We start from the raw sequence: 16855 nt of genomic DNA, 5'->3' as shown, positions 1-16855 counted from the left end.
CTCAGACGATGCCTCCGGTGTAATGCCATTGTGAAGAACCGAATTGAAGAGCCTCTGGAGCTGTTCGAGGATTGCAATACCTCCTCTACTTGATTGAGGATTGCAATACTAGAAAGTTACACCTACTGATTTAAATAAAAATGTACCTATTAATTTGATTTCAGAAAGCTCTGCCAAACATTTCTTGAAGGCCGTGGACAGCGCGTGTGTCTTCCACAACGTGTCTTCACGATTTGCTGATGGCTTCCGCTTTGGTCTAGGTGCTGAAGTTGGCATCTCTACATCCAGGATCCACGCTAGAGGTAATAGATAAGATCTGTTTACTATTTAAATTAAAAACACCTTAGGTATAAAAAATAATTGAAAGCAGAAGATTTTAAGATTTAAGGTAGTTTTCTTCCTTATTTTTTCCACTCAGTATATGTATTTAAAGAAATGTTAAAAATTTATATTTTTTAAGGACCCGTTGGCGTGGAGGGATTGCTCACTACCAAATGGATTCTGGAAGGAACCGACCACACAGCTGCAGAGTTTAACGAAGGGAAAAGAAGTTGGGTGCATGAAAAGTTACCCATAAATTGACTGTTGGGTCGACAGACGAGCCATTTTCGACAAATGATAAGATTTTTGAAAATATTTATAGGTCTAATAGAAAAGTCACGTTCTTAGAAAAAGGAAATAATTTCTGTGAATAGTGAAGTTATGTATTAAATGTATATAGGTAATATAAATACCCTTTAGAATTAAAACGATACAACATAATATGCACTTAAACACACACGTAATTGTGATTTAATAAAATAAAATATTTAATTAGTGTAAAATCTAAAGGGGATAACCAAGTAAAGTTAAGATTTTTGTAAAATTAAAGTAAATATAAATAAAAAGTATATTACTTAAGTTTGTTATATAAACACATCCTTTATTGAACCTGCATCTGTTTCCCACTATCATTGGAGAGTTGCTTTGCTTCTATCTTATTAACTTAACTATAGCGGGCATTTAGCCCCGGAATTGGGTTCTATTATATTCTATTCTATTGTCTGTGAGGGTGTCAGTACCTGCACCTGGCACTTTCGAATGGAACCTTTGTGCATATCCCCAAGGTTTAAACTGCCTTCCTAAGCTTGGACCATTTTCCCACCGCTGGTCTACTGCGGGTTGGTGGGTTCACATATTATTATCTAGATGTGCTAAAGATATGCAGGTTTCCTCACGATGTTTTCCTTCACCGTAAGAGTGATGCTATACACTGTACTTAAATTCAAAGAACTTATTGTTACATGTCAGCGCCGAGATTCCAACCCGCATCTATAGCGTGAGAAGCGGGTGCTTACCCGACTGACCTACCACAGTGGCTCTGTGTAGTAGTTGGGTTATTACGAGTATGCGTAAAAGATTTCGGGGTAAGTCTCAAGTTGTCGTCAGAAGCCTGCAGTATGATGGCCTATCACAGAGAGAGGCCCTTGGCTATCCATGCTCTTCTGGGTCCTTGGTGTCATAATTTCAGGCCAAGATTAATAGACGAAACTAAGACGGAGTCTTAGCTTAAGCACATGCTTAGACTCATTGCAACTCGACTTAGTTCAGGTGAAGTCGTACTTGGCTAAGCATTAGTTTGAGCAAGTGCTAAGCAACGACTATTTATCTTGGCCTCAGAATCCTTGCATACATACGAAGCTTATCGGAAGTTTGACACTGAACAGCCTAACAAATGGCGTTGTTGTTTTAGAATGAATCGTTCCAATTTTTTTTTATTTATCATCGATGTTCATCAACAAAATGCCTCAGACAGAGGTAATACACATACATAAGCTAAAGGTATTCTGGCCGCAAACCATCTCGAATGTGGATTTATGGACTCAGAAATCCGGCTTAAGAAGTGGCGTTGGATTGGTCACTACGGAGATCCGAAGACAATCCACCCAAAATTGCCCTGACAAAGTGGATCCCACCTGGCAAGCGAAGGAGGGGCCGGCCAAAAACCGCATGGCGTCGCACTATTTACGCAATTCGCTTATTTATCTAAAATTTTATCTATATTAATAATTTCGTCAAGGGGTACGGTAGACTGGAGCGAAACCTTATATGAATAACAAAGCATAAAAAATATCGATTTTGAGTCGACAACATATATCCGCAAAATTCGGATTATGGAGAATTTCGTTATATTCCGATAGCACTGACAAACAAACCGCTGTCGCCATCTTTAGTTTTGACGTTTATTTTTGATAATAAATTTGTAATAAATGTATTTATGGTTGCCGTGCGTTGGCATGACAACGGTCGGTAACACAGAGTACATTTGGTCGGTTACAAGTCGGTTATTAAAATTATGTTGTATAGAAAACAAAGTCCCTAAATAAAAATAGATTAAAAAAAAATATCTAAGTTTCCATCCTCGCTTTTCACGCACACAAATCACAAACTTATGCCTTGTTCTAGGAGCATGGTCTACCCTGGTGCATTTCTATGACCACTTTTCACTAGTGTCCAACCGGTTTCGGTGCTCAGCGGAATAGAACCATTAACCATTATTATTCTGAGATATCATCACTTCTTATTCTGAGTTACCCAACATAAAATCACGCCATCTATTGAAATCATTTTTTTAATTAGGATTTGTCTATGGTGTGGTCCCCAAATTTAAGGGTAAAAGCAAAATAATTACATTTTAACCTTTTTTTATACCTATTATATTAAAAGACCTATTCAACCCTACCCTATGATACCCTACCTACACCATCAAAATAACCGGAAAAAATATCAGCCCCAACTTACAATGTATAGGAGAGGGAGTATCCTAATTTTTTTTTGGCGTACTCCCCATATCTATGCGAAATATCAGCTTGATAATATCTTTACCCGTTTCTGAGAAAAAGGACGGTGACAGACAGTCAGTCAGACAGACGGACAACAAAGAGATCTTATAACGGTTGCTTTTTTTCCTTTTGAGGTACGAAACCCTAAAATTAAGAAAAAATATTATTCTACTACCAAAAAATATACCTACTTACAAACATACATACATACAATCGAAAAACATTACCCTCCTCCTTCGGCAGTCGGGTAAAAACAAGTGAGACAGGGGGTCATTCTAAATTTTTGTTTTACGAGTTTTAAAAATTAACAAAAAAAACCTTTTTTATAGAAACTTTGTTGACACGTGACTTTTTATCATGGGAAACGAATATTTTTTTTCGCGAATTTGCAAAACTCGTAGAACAAAAGTTGTTCAGAATGACCCCTTGAGTCATCTCCTTTCGGCTTAGTATACCCTTAGTATAACTTATTATCTACACTTTAATACCTGTAGTTACCTGTCTACAAGTAAATACCACATTTGTTTAGAAAGCTAATCGGGTTTAGGGGTGATCGTTAATGGTTTAATTCATTAATTTATTACATTAATTATATTTATTAATTAACTACATTGACATAATTTCATGAAATTGATATTGATAATTTAAAAAGTTTGTCAATTTACCGACCGTCCATATTTGACTTGCAACGCCCTCTATGATTTTCGATGAGAACAAATTGATCGCCAAAGCGCGAGGCGGCCAAATTCAAGGTCACGGTTATTCATTATCGTTTAAGCAATGGGATGCACAGGGTTATGGTATTTATGTGTATAGTAATAGATGCGAATTATCGTTGAATGCTGGATTACTGTTAACGATATACCATCAACCATCAACCATAACTTTATTTTCACTAATGATTCACTGAATGATAATTTAAACGACGTCGAAACGTGGAAAGTAAAATAATTTTCACGTCGCGTAAGTATTATTGTTATTGACGTTGAGTAAAGTAGATTGCAATAATAAATATTTCTTAACTTCGGTTTCGGAAGTTGTATGTAGGTATAAAGTAGGGTTAGTGTAATGATTAAGTTAGTTAAATTAGAGTAATAAACTGTACAAATAAACTTGGATTACTCTCTAATTTTTAATTGAAAAGAATTCTGACATTTTATAAGTGATCCTACTAAAAAAGTTCTTTACCGAAAAAAGGAAAAATTGCGATCCATTTCTGGGCAATAATTTTTTCTTAATATTTTTATACAAAAAGATAAATCTAAATATTTACTTGCTCAAGTAAACTAATACAAAAATAATAAATATTTCAATATAATAGCTGTTCCCGCGAGCTTCGCTTCGCCTTAATAAGATTTCCCGTGGGAATTCCGCGATAAAAAGTAACATATGAGTTAATCCAGGGTGTCAGCTAACTCCATTCCAAATTTCATTAAAATCGGTTCAGCCGTTTTGACGTGAAGAAATAACAAACATACACACGTACATACATACATACATACACACATACACTTACAAACTTTCGCATTTATAATATGAAGTAGGATCACGACTCACGACCAATGTATCGAAATAATTTTAATTGCTTTATTTTATTCATTAGCATGGCATCACTTCCTACTAAATTCAGGGATAATAAACCTTTTTAATCAATTTCAAAAAAAGATTGTCTATTCGGTAAGTACATATATGTTCGGTATGTACCTATGTAAGATTATTGGAACTGCACCATATTGACATATGACAATATATTAGGGCTAATAAACAAATATTCAAAATTTTATAAATGTTTATGTACCTATGTATGTTTATATGCTTGTTGGTATGTATGTTTGTCCACGCATACCTCCGAAACGATTGATCCGATTGTCACTATTCTTTTTGAGGGTTCCGTACCTCAAAAGGAAAAAAAAGAACCCTTATAGGATCACACTTTGTTGTCACCACCTTTTTTCTCGGAAACGGGTAAAGATATCAAGCTGATATTTCGTATAGATGTACATAATTATGATGAAATTAAAAGGAAAACTACCTCAGGTAATTAAGTAGACTTGTACGGAACACTCAGTGCGCGAGTCCAACTGGCTCAGTCGGGTAAGCGCCCGCTTCTCAAGCAAGAGATGCGGGTTCGAATCTCGGCGCTGACATGTAGGTAACAATGAGTTCTTTGAATTTAAGTACAATGTATACCATCGCTCTTACGGAGAAGGAAAACATCTAGATGTGTGAACCCACCAACACCGCAGTGGACCAGCGTGGTGGGAAATGGTCCAAGCTTAGGAAGGCAGTATGGAGATGCTGGAGGCGCTTCCCCATGGCAAAGGGAGGATCCTCCGACCGTAGGAACCAAGTGTAGGTTTCATTAAAATCGGTTAGTGAGTTTTCAAGAAAGATTTTCATTCGACTTCTTTGAATGCTCGAATGCGCTCATATGTTCTCAGTCTCAGTGTAATTTGCTTCTATTTCTTGTCTACATCTTGTTATATTTGTTAAGTCTCTGTTAGGTTTTTCCTTGTTGACTTTTCGCGTTGTGATTGTTTGTTGATTTTTATAAACGTTATGGAGCCACAACCTGGCCCTTCCCGGGAAACAGCCCCAACTGACAGAGCACAAGAGTCAGACTTTCTCTCTCCCAGAAAAAAGCGTCCTCATGGTTCTTTTTCGCCAAACGAAAAGACCATCATTCTAAATATTTACAAATATAATATAGAAAATTGGCCGGAAACAACTGATTGGAGTGCAAAGGAATGTGCTAAAAAGACTTCCGAGATGATTGGCGTGAGTCTGTCAAGTGTCTATAAAATTATCAAAGAATATAAAGACACAAAAGAGTTTCAGAAACCGAAAAAGAGTGGTCCGCAACTATCTTTCATACATTTTGATGACTTTGCTTTTACGACAATTCGACGAAAGGTTCACGCGTTTTTCTACAGGAACAAAATTCCGACTATTGCAAATTTTTCACCTCTATTCAAATACGAACGCAACATCGGCCTGACATCGGCGTACTACGGCTACCGTTTCAAAAAGAATTACTAGTTGTTTTTAGATATATTTTCTACGACAGCGATAATTATAGAAGATAATTGAGATTATCTTTAATTGTATTTTTCACTGTTTGTGATATATTTAGGTACGGTAATTATTTGTCACCGTAGGTAAATCCCCTTTTAATTTGGAGCGCCGCACTTAATAAAATGGATACAGGGACTAAAAAAAAGTTATTATAGTCTCAGATGTCCAGACTCGTATTGAAAAAGTGCCCAGCCCAAAAAGGTTTGTGATCTCTGATTTGTCTAAAATTGATAACTGTCAGAATTCCGTAAGAATACTAATTACAGTGTAGTGATAAGTGATTGCAGTAAACTGTAAATAAACCCATTTAGAGAAAAGTGCCAATGGTGTTAAACTTGCTACGAGTAATTTCTGTAAAAAGACTCTTTCTTATATAAAGGAACCACTACAAACTTGAAAACGCATTTAAAATTAATGCACATTTCCGTATACAGCGATTAACCAAACAAAAGACCCAGTAGGTATAACATCATTCATAACCTTATAACCTCTGAGTTTAATTATTTGAAGTCAATAAAAATAACAAACAACCAATCAGCGTTTTTATCTGTTAACAATTATTCATTAATATTAACTGTTAATATATTATGATATTTTATATTATTCATTATCAATTAACCATTATTCAGTTTTAACTATTCTCATCTCTAATAGGGTTCCGAGTATGGAGAAAAGTGGCAACCCTATTAATTTCTACTCTTTCCTGGTGCTTACCAGTGTAATTAAAAATTATACTTACCCTCAAATCACTACTTGAAAATAATTGTCAATAAAGTTGGCGAGTAAAAGTTTATCGACCCACTGTGCAAACTTACATGTGTGCGTGTCACTGCGTGTGCTGTGTGAAGAGCATTGAAAACCCAAATGTCACCTATACCGGCCCTTAACGGCGACATGCGACAGGACCGTCCGCTGACACAATTTTTTTTAATTATTATTTTTGTGTGGGTATTTGTATTTTTATGTTTTTGTTACTAAAGTTTGGCTATGATCTTTTAGTTTTACCTACTATATTACAATTTTTGATAGTTTTAATTTATTTTATATTGTTTTAGGTTTATGTTCAGAGGGGAGGAATGAAAGAAGTAAGGAGTAGGTAGTAAGAAGTATTCGTTAGTAAAAATTTTATTGTTTGGTCTGGACATAGGGTGTCTTTTTGATTTATCTGTAAATATTATTTATTTTATAAAAATAAGAGTTTTAAGTTGTGAGTAGCGTGAGGAATTGATAAATTGTTGAGAAAGTGTTTTTACAAAATTTATGTTAACTATTGAATAATTTTATTTAGTTTTTTATAGTTATTATTTAGGTGGGAAGAATGATATGTATTTATGGTTGCCGTGCGTTGGCATGGCAAGTGGCAACAGGCGGTTATTAAATGGACGTGTACATAGCAAGTTGATGCCTTTAATATGAAATACCCAACAATTTTGAATGTTGATTTAAAATAAAAATAATTTGTGTAAACACGTTTGCAGTTTTTCTTTACCATATTGATTAAACACAACTCAAACTCAAACTCAAAATTTTTTATTCATCGTAAAAATATAAAATTTTCTGATGAACGTCAATTTTTACAAACTACTCTCCGTACGGATAAGGGGGGCTCTTTCTGTCTAAGGAGAAGAACGGAGGCAAGAAACTCCTGAGCCATCTTTTCAAAAAAAGACTTAATACTAGTTAGTACACAATACTTATAAGCTTAATAATAATAATCATAATAATATGAGCAGAGCTAACTATTTATCACAGCCATGCATCAACGTCCTCTAAGTAATCATCAATTTTATAATAAGCTTTTTTACAGAGTTTCTCTTTAATGTAACACTTAAACTTATTCTCTGGCATTTGAGTAACTTCTGTTGGAAGCTTATTATAAAATCTAATACAGTACCCTAAAAACGATTTATTAACTTTCGCTAGACGCATCGCTGGAAAAGCCAGCTTGTGCTTGTTCCTAGTATTAATGTCATGATTACTGCCAATTGTATCAAAAGTTGAAATATTCTTTCGAACATACATTAAATTGGAAAAAATTAACTGACATGGAACTGTAAGGATGTTAATTTCTTTGAATAATTCTCTCAATGAATCCCTGGAACCAAGTTTGTATATAGAGCGGATGGCTCTTTTCTGTAAGACAAATATAGTTAAAAAAAAAAAAAAATTAAATCGTTTATTCATTTTCAAACAAGACATATACATTTATGCATAACACCCCAAACAATACAATTGTTTCTCGGGGTAGTACACTCTAATTAGCTAGCTATTTTTATAAACGCTTAAAGTAGGTATAAATACAATTAAATTATATGAAACATGCAGCCAGTTATGTACTATAGTTTATACAATCCCAATAAAAAACACAAGTTGAAGGTAACAATAATTGAGTCTTATTACATTTATTACAAAAGCTATCGGTAAGCAACTACTAAATAACAGTATGATCATTAAGGCGTAGATTACAAGTGTTCAAGGAAATGTTTTTTAAGTGCCCTGTTTCTAGAACAGACTTTATGTCGTAGTACACTCTTCGTTGAATCAGACATACTATTGAATATCTTAGGAACTAAATATTCTTTTGTTCTTTTACCATAATTATTATTAACTTTCGGTACAAATAGTTTACCCTTACTCATCCGTCTGGTTTTAACTTTACTATTTAATAAGATCTTGTATCTATTATCCCAATATTCTTCCTTGGCTATCTCCAATAGGTATTTCTTATCAACCGAAATTACGTTACATTTTTTAAATAGTCCCTCGTAATTGTCCCTTATACTGTTGTTTAACTTTTTTATCAACTAAAATTTTTAAGAATCGTATTTGAAGTTGTTTTATTTTATTAATATAAGTTTTAAAAGAACCCCCGTAAGTTATGATACCATATGATATTAGTGAGTCTACTAGTGCAAAATAGAGGCAATACAGGACAGATCTAGATACACAGTATTTTAATTGATGAAACTTTCTTAATAATATCCTTAATTTACCTACAAGCAAGCTTATAATATGTTTTTTCCAGCTAAATTTACAATCCACAATTATACCCAGGTACTTACATTCGTTAACCTGTTCAATAGGCTTACAAGTACAATATACATTATTATGAAGACAATTATAGCTATGACCTTTAACAACTAGTCCATTACATTGATTCTTAAAACTTGACGAGATGCACATAATATTTGTCTTTTTAACATTCAGAATAATACCGTTATCGTGAGCCCATCGTGTAATATTATCGAAATCCTGTTGTAAACATTGTTGTATTATATTTAAATCTTTATGGCCATACATGAGACAAGTATCATCAGCGAACATATAAATGTTACAATGTTTTACAACTTTAGGCATACTATTTACATGCATTATATAACAGGTCGGCCCGGTCACTGACCCGGTTGCTACCCCGTACTTGACATTTTCGCACTTCCCAGTGTGGGCATTTACTTTTACTGTTAATTTTCTGTAACTCAGATATTGCCTAAACCAGTCGTTTAATCCTCCTCTAATACCACAGTTCTCCATAGACTTCAGGAGGACCTCATGATCAAGTGTATCAAAGGCCTTCCTGAAGTCTATGAAAATGACCCCCACCTTGTTTTTAATATTTAAATGATTATTTACGTCATTAGCAAATCGTGATAACAGAGTTGAAGTACTTTTCCCTTTTTGAAACCCACACTGTGATGGTGAGATGACGTCATGCTTTGTTAGGAAATGCATAATTTGACCTGTAATTGCTTTTTCTACAATTTTATTAATACATGAAAGAATTGCGATGGGACGATAATTAGTGGTTTCACTGTAGCTTCCATTTTTGTATATTGGGCGAATTATTGAAAGTTTAAGATTTTCATGATATTTAGACTGTTCAACAAAGAGATTAATCATCTTGGCTATGACTGGGCTAATTTCTAATTTAATTTCTTTTAGATCACATATTCTTATCTGATCAAAACCAGGTGACATGTTGTTTTCAAGTTGGTCGATAATTTTTTCGATTTGTGATGGAGTGACCTTGATAAATCGTATGGAGGCATTAATTACTTTAGTATAATCATCCCTCTTTAGCAACTCTGAGTTACAAGTATGTTGAGATTTAAGTAGTAAGACTTCATTTGCAAAAGTTTGGGCAAAGTTTGAACATATAGTTTGTATATCAAACTAACTACCCATGTGCTGTATTATTACTTCGTCCGGGGACTTTTTACTGCGCCCCAGCCAATGATTTATGTGTTCCCATATTTTTTTACTATTGCCTACATGCTTTTTTAGTAAGTTCTTTTTGTACAAGTTTTGTGCCTTATTTATTAACTTGAAAGTTTTATTTCGATATCTAGTGTATTCTAGCCTTTTAGCCATATTGTTAGTTTCAATATCAGCTGCTCTACCCCAAAGCAAAATGCCATACGATAATAAGCTGTGGAAATAACTAAAGTAAACTAATCTGGCGGTTTCAACGTCGGTCAGTTGTCTAATTTTCCGTACAGCAAAAGCTGCAGAGCTCAACCTTCCAGCCAATTTTTCAATGTGAGGTCCCCACTGTAACTTTGAATCTATAGTCATCCCAAGAAAGACAGTATCATTAACTAGGTCCAATTTATTCCCATCTAGAATAATGTTAGTATCGCATTGTCTAACACTCGGCAGTGTAAATTTAATACATTTCGTTTTCTTAGAATTCAATAGAAGATTATTAACGGTAAACCAATCGTGTATGTCAGATAGAATTGAATTAATTTCATTAAAATTATTTTCTCTTCTTTTAACTTTAAAAAGCAAAGAAGTATCGTCAGAAAATAAAACTATATTAGTCAATTTTTCAACCATAAAAGGCAAGTCATTAATATAAATAAGGTAAATAGATCCTTGAGGGACGCCTATTTTTACATGAGCCCCCTGTGATTTAGTAGTATTGTTAATATCGACCCTTTGTTGTCTCTTGTCTAAATATGAAGATATCAAATCTAAAGCCTTTACTCCTATTGCATAGTATCTAAGTTTCGAAATTAAAGTCTGATGGTCTACACCAGTGGTTTTCAACCTTTTTCGTGATGCGACCCCTCTGGCAGAAAAAAAATATTTCGCGACCCCCTTGATCCTTCGGTTTTTTATCCAATATTCATTCCATACGACGTTTTTGTGGTCGCCATGATTAGGATTCGCATATAAGTACAAAATGAAAATCATCGCAGCAAAAGACAAAATACACGTTTAAAAAAAATCTTGTAGTCGTCGTCGATTCCGTCGACAAAATCTTTTACTGAAGAAGTCGTTTGTGAGGTGAAGGTTATACTAAGGTGAAAACTACGCGTGCAGGATGCCACATCTAAGCCAAAAAAAAACAGAATGTTAATTCGCGATAAAAAAACATTGTCCATAGTAAAAAAGTCACGTGACCAATAAAGATTCTATGGAAAATGACTTTTTTTTGCAACATGCTGTATAAGCCCGAAAATGAAATCAGAATTACCAGAATGTCAAAATTTATGAAAAAAAAACATTCTCCATAATAAAAAAGTCACGTGACCAACGAAGTTTCTATGTTGTTTTTTCATTTTTTTCGCCAATTTTGACATCCTGTCCTTACTTTCGGGCCTAGACACAACATCCTGCACACCCAGGCTTCGGCTTAGTATGAACCTTGTATAAGTACCTGGCATGAAAATGGTGTTAGATAATTTTAAAGAATAATTTGTGTAATTTTTCCGCATTAACGCGCGTCTTAGGATTTTATTTTTGTTTATAACATAAATTAAAATGTTTATGAGTAATTATTCTTTTTTATCTAACTGTAAGAGAATTTTAATAATGAATGTAATAATAGCAGCCTTATTGTTTTTTTTTACTAACGTAGGTACTCAATTTTTTCGTCCTCTGGCGACCCCCTACAGAAGCTTCGCGACCCCCCTGGGGGTCGCGACCCACAGGTTGAAAAACACTGGTCTACACAATCAAACGCCTTCGACAGATCACAGAAGACTCCAATAGCATCGTGATGGTCTTCCCAGGCGTCAAATATGTGCTTAATTAACGCAGTACCGGCATCGGTTGTTGATTTGCCTTTTGTAAAACCATACTGCTGGCTATGAAACAATCGAGCTTCATTGAAATGCAAAAGCATCTGACTGAGTATGACCCTCTCAAATATTTTACTCAAAACTGGAAGAACCGAGACAGGCCTGAAATTTGCAGGGTCCTCCATATCCCCACTTTTGAACAGAGGTATAATTTTACTAAATTTCATAAAATCTGGGAACACACCTTCAGCGATACATTACGTAGATTTTTACATCTTGAATTTCCTGAAAGCAATGATCAAAAAATGTTCAGAATGACCCTCTAGTCAACCCTGCCGGCTTACGTTTGTAGGTATAGGGTATCACTAGGTAACACCGTATCCTAACTTTAGTTATAACTGCCTAACTGAATTTATAAGATTTATGATTGGAGAAATGAAGTATGTACGAAAGGCGAAGAATGAAATGTTATTATTTAACTTTTAACTATAGATTTTATTTAGACACTAGATTATAAGTATTTACAAAAGCAATAGCACTAAGATATTTTAATAAGCAAAGCGCGGATGATTCGCGTGCGGCGCAAGTAGCGAGAGTGTGCGAGGCGGAGTGGGGCGGCTGCCGCGGCGGGGCAGGCGGCCGGTCCGCATACAATGGGCGACGTCACAGCGGGCGTTGGCGCAAGCTTCATAAGCGGAGCGGATATTATGGCGATTCTCGGAATTGTAAGGAGTTGGTCCAAGTGTGGCGAATTGATAGTGACGCCACATATCCCCCCTGCTTAGACCGTTGCTACGGTCGGTAGAAGTCCGGGAAGCGTACTTTTCGGCCGCTGCGAGTCTGTCTTTCAGCTGTTCGTGCTATTGTAGGTTGGCTGTTTGGTTGCTCCATCACCAGATTTGGGTCATCTTTTTCAGTGTACGCCGGTTTCAGCCTGTCGATGGATACGCTGACTGTCTTGCCTTTGACATCGAGGGTGAAGAATTTTGGCTGCCTCTCGATGACCTTGTAGGGGCCAGCGTATGGTGGTTGAAGTGCACCGCGTACATGATCTTGACGTAGGAAGACGTGTGAAGAGGTTGACAGGTCACGTGGTATGTAGAATGGCGATGTAGATGATGAGTGCCACGAAGTTGGTCTCGGTCTCAGCTTGGCCATGTGTGACTGCAGACGGGAAGCATATTGCGTGATGTCTGCGGTGGTGAAGCTGTCGTCTGTTGACAGGAACTGGCCTGGCAAGCGTAGTGTCTCGCCGTACACGAGTTCAGCTGGGGAGCTCTGCAGGTCTTCCTTCCAGGAACTGCGCATGCCGAGGAGAACCAGCGGGAGAGTCTCGGTCCACTGTGGAGAAGCATGACACATTATTGCCGCCTTCATTTGCCGATGAAGTCGCTCGACGATACCATTTGCCTGTGGATGGTAAGCAGTCGTGTGGAGGTGTCGTGCGCCAATCAAGGCGGTGAGGGCCTTGAACAGGTGGCTCTCAAACTGTTTTCCACGGTCGGTGGTCACCCGGGTTGGGCAACCAAATCTGGCTATCCAGCCAGACACGAAGGCAGCTGCGCAGGTCTCCGCAGTGATGTCTTTGAGTGGAAACGCCTCAGGCCACCGTGTAAAGCGGTCGATGGCGGTAAGACAGTATCTGTAATCAGAAGACAAAGGTAATGGTCCTACGATGTCGAGGTGGACGTGGCAAAACCTTTAGGAAGGGGGAAGGAATGTGGAAAGAGGAGATATGGTGTGTCGGGAGATTTTGCTTCTTTGGCAATGTAGGCAAAGCCGTGACCACTCTCTACAGTCTTTCCGAATCCCTGGCCAAACAAATCTGTGCGTTACCAGTCGTACTGTAGCTGTGATTCCTGGATGATGTAGACCGTGCAGTGACTGGAAGACTTGCTTTCTGAGCGTAGGTGTGATGTATGGACAAGGAGGCTGTACAGAAACGTCGCAGTATACAGGTAAGTTACTTCCTGCTACCTTTCTCTTTTCCAGCTTCAAGGCAGAACCATGCAGAAGAAGACCTTGCAGTTCAGAATCGTTTTCCTGAAGTCGTGCAAGAGTCTCGTAATCGATGGTGTAAGAGACTTCCTCAATGCGAGAGAGGGCATCAGCGACGACGTTCTCCGGGCCAGGTATGTATCTCAGATCAGTAGTAAATTGAGAGATATAGTCGAGGTACCTGAACTGTCTCGGAGAACACTTCTCTTTGCTCAGGGAGAAGGCGTGAGTGAGTGGCTTGTGGTCAGTGAAGATGCAGAAGTTCCGTGCCTCAACCATGTGTCGAAAGTATTTGATCGCCTCATATATGGCCAATAGTTCTCGGTCGTATGGACTATACTTCCTTTGAGCAGTATTGAGCTTGTGTGAGTAAAAAGCTAGGGGTTCCCAATCCTCACCTTTCTGCTGCTGAAGGACCGCGCCGATGGCAGCTTCAGAAGCATCTGTAACTATGGCTAGAGCTGCAGTATGCTTCGGATGTGCAAGAAGAGTAGCTTGAGATAAGGATGATTTGCATTTCTCGAAAGCTTGTAGCAGATCCGGTGTCATGTTGACTGGGTGTGATCCTTTAACTTTAGGGCCAGCAAGTACGTCATTCAGAGGCGCTTGAAGTCGAGCTGCGTTGGGTATGAATCGGCGGTAGAAGTTTAGCATACCTAGAAATCGTCTCAGCTCCTTCACAGTCTTAGGTATTGGGAATTCCTGGATAGCCTGGACCTTGGTTTCTAGGGGCTTTGTGCCGGAAGCGGACACGCTGTATCCTAGGAATTTTACCTCTGGCTGACCTAGTATGCATTTGGCGGTGTTGACCAGTATGCCGTATTGCTTGAGTCGGTCGAACAGCTGACGCAGGTGCTCCTTGTGCTGCTGTGGTGACGCGGAGAATACCAAGAAGTCATCGATGTATCCGTAGCAGAAATCTAAGCCCAGAAGCACTTCGTCTATGAACCTCTGAAAAGTCTGAGCCGCATTACGAAGGCCAAAGGTCATGTAAGGGAATTCGTACAGTCCAAAGGGCGTAGTTATTGCCGTTTTCGGAATATCGTCTGGGTTTACCCTGATCTGATTGTACGCCTTGACGAGGTCTACGGTGGAGAAGATGGTGCATCCAGAGAGCTGATGTGAGAAGTCATGGATGTGACGAACGGGGTACCTGTCTGGGATTGTCCTGGCGTTCAGTGCTCGGTAGTCACCACATGGTCTCCATCCGTCGTCTTTTTTCTTGGCCAGGTGCAGTGCAGATGACCATGGACTTTCTGAAGGACGTGCAGTACCACTGGCCATCATGTCCTCAAATTCTTTCCTGGCAATCTGAGTTCTAGCTGGATCGAGGCGTCTGGGTCTGCAAGCGACAGGTGGTCCTGGTGTTGTTTTAATGTGATGCAGAGTATTGTGCTTTGATGGAGATCCCTTACCTGCAGGTCTAGTTATTTCAGGGAATTCTCGAAGAAGTTCATGAAACTCAGAATCACCAGAGACAACTTTAATAGATGAGATGTCCTCAGATGATCCTGATCGTAGCCCGTTGACATAGAGGGAAGTTGTGTTGTCGATCAGGCGTTGGTTTCTGCAGTCTATGAGTAGGTTGTAGAAGCTGAGAAAGTCAATTCCTATGATAGGTTTCGATACATCTGCAATGATGAAGTTCCAGGAAAAGTCTCTCCTAAGTCCAAAGTTGAGGTGTAGCTGTATCGGTCCGTAAGTGTGAATGACTGAGTTATTGGCTGCAGTTAGATCATACTTAGTCTTAGTACAGGGCGTCCTGACTGCTGACCGCGGAAAAACACACAGGTCAGATCCAGTGTCCACGAGGAACTGCATTTTTGATGCGTGGTCAGTTACAAATAGACGGCCTGTTGATGAGGGGCAATCGGTAGCCGCTATTTCCGACAGCCCTGGTAGTTTTCCGACGAGTACTTGCACGGTGACTTGCACTTCCTTGCCTTGGATCCGTAGGTAAAGTGATAAAAGCAGTACGGGTGGTCAGCTGGTGGTTGCCTGGGGCGAGAGCGGCTTCGCGAGCGGTTTTGGCTTCGAGAGCGTGAGCGGGAGCGTGAGTGATGTGTCTGGTTCACCATAGTGTTGAGCATTGCTACTTGCCTGGTCAGTTCGCTGATCTGCTTAGTCAGTATGTCGTAGTGTGGTGGAACTGCTGGTGCTGCAGATGTACTGGCTACCTGAGGAGATGGTGGAGCAATCTCAAATACCTTGTCGGCCAGCTCTGCTAGTTTTTCCAGGGGAAGGTCCTCCATCTGTGTAGCAATCACGGTTTGAATGTTTTGCGGTAGACGACCAGTCCATAATGTGCACAGGAAATCGCTCGGTGCTGATGGACCTGCTAAGGTTTGCAGGTGGCGCAGGAACTGCGATGGCTTGCGATCGCCGAGCTCCTCATGCATCGCCAACTGGTTGAGTCGTTGTTGCTGTGAAACTGACAGACGTCTAATTAGCTCAGTTTTTAACTTTAGGTATTTATCTGTAGCGGGCGGATTCTTGATAATGTCCCTAACTTCTTTAGCATATTGGTGCTCCAGTTGCGAGGCTAAGTAATAGAACTTTGTTTCATCCGCTGTAATTCTCGAAAGTTCAAACTGGTGTTCTATCTGGGCGAACCATAATGTGGGGTCTTCCGGCCAAAATGGCGGTACTCTAACACCAACTCGTAGGACTTCACCACTAATTGCATCAGAATCAGGAACTTTCTCACGACCAGAATAGCGTTCCATTTTATAAAAGTTAAAAATCGCTCACCGCTTATGTTTTGGGCCACCACCTTAGATCGTGCGATATCAACTCCGGCGAATCTTCGTACGCTACCTCCAACTTGCAATAAAAATGCGTTGTCCAGCTCACCAATGTTCTTCTGGCTTCGTCGTGGGTCACCAATGTAAGTATAGGGTATCACTAGGTAACACCGTATCCTAACCTTAGTTA

The 16855-nt window shown here is 38.5% G+C and overlaps 3 protein-coding genes across 4 annotated transcripts in view; 1 reads left to right on the top strand and 2 right to left on the bottom strand.

Annotated features, from left to right (window-relative positions):
• Positions 1–900, top strand: part of LOC105390761 (delta-1-pyrroline-5-carboxylate synthase) — a 30046-nt gene extending 29146 nt beyond the window's left edge. For both annotated transcript variants that reach the window (XM_011562118.3, XM_011562117.3), the window contains exons 9-10: positions 165–302; positions 461–900. In XM_011562118.3, the coding sequence (XP_011560420.1) occupies positions 165–302; positions 461–582 (260 nt within the window). In that variant the 3' untranslated portion in view covers positions 583–900. The remainder of the gene's footprint in view (positions 1–164; positions 303–460) is intronic.
• An 11815-nt stretch (positions 901–12715) lies between these two features.
• On the bottom strand, positions 12716–13285 carry LOC125490436. Its single transcript, XM_048629624.1, has one exon. It carries the CDS (start codon positions 13283–13285, stop codon positions 12716–12718), a length of 570 nt encoding a protein of 189 aa, XP_048485581.1.
• A 2516-nt stretch (positions 13286–15801) lies between these two features.
• On the bottom strand, positions 15802–16647 carry LOC119693005. The gene has a single exon (XM_038114993.2). The coding sequence runs from the start codon at positions 16645–16647 to the stop codon at positions 15802–15804; it is 846 nt and encodes a 281-aa protein (XP_037970921.2).
• Positions 16648–16855: the final 208 nt, after the last annotated feature.

The sequence above is a fragment of the Plutella xylostella genome, chromosome 23, assembly GCF_932276165.1.
Source record: "Plutella xylostella chromosome 23, ilPluXylo3.1, whole genome shotgun sequence".
NCBI lineage: Eukaryota > Metazoa > Arthropoda > Insecta > Lepidoptera > Plutellidae > Plutella > Plutella xylostella.
The sequence above is the reverse complement of the archived record's forward strand: the minus strand, read 5'-3'. Positions and strand labels throughout refer to the sequence as shown.

Excerpts from the sequence above, each read along its gene's own strand:
- LOC125490436 (XM_048629624.1), bottom strand. The coding sequence starts at position 13,285 with ATGTGTCATGCTTCTCCACAGTGGACCGAGACTCTCCCGCTGGTTCTC.
- LOC119693005 (XM_038114993.2), bottom strand. The coding sequence starts at position 16,647 with ATGGAACGCTATTCTGGTCGTGAGAAAGTTCCTGATTCTGATGCAATT.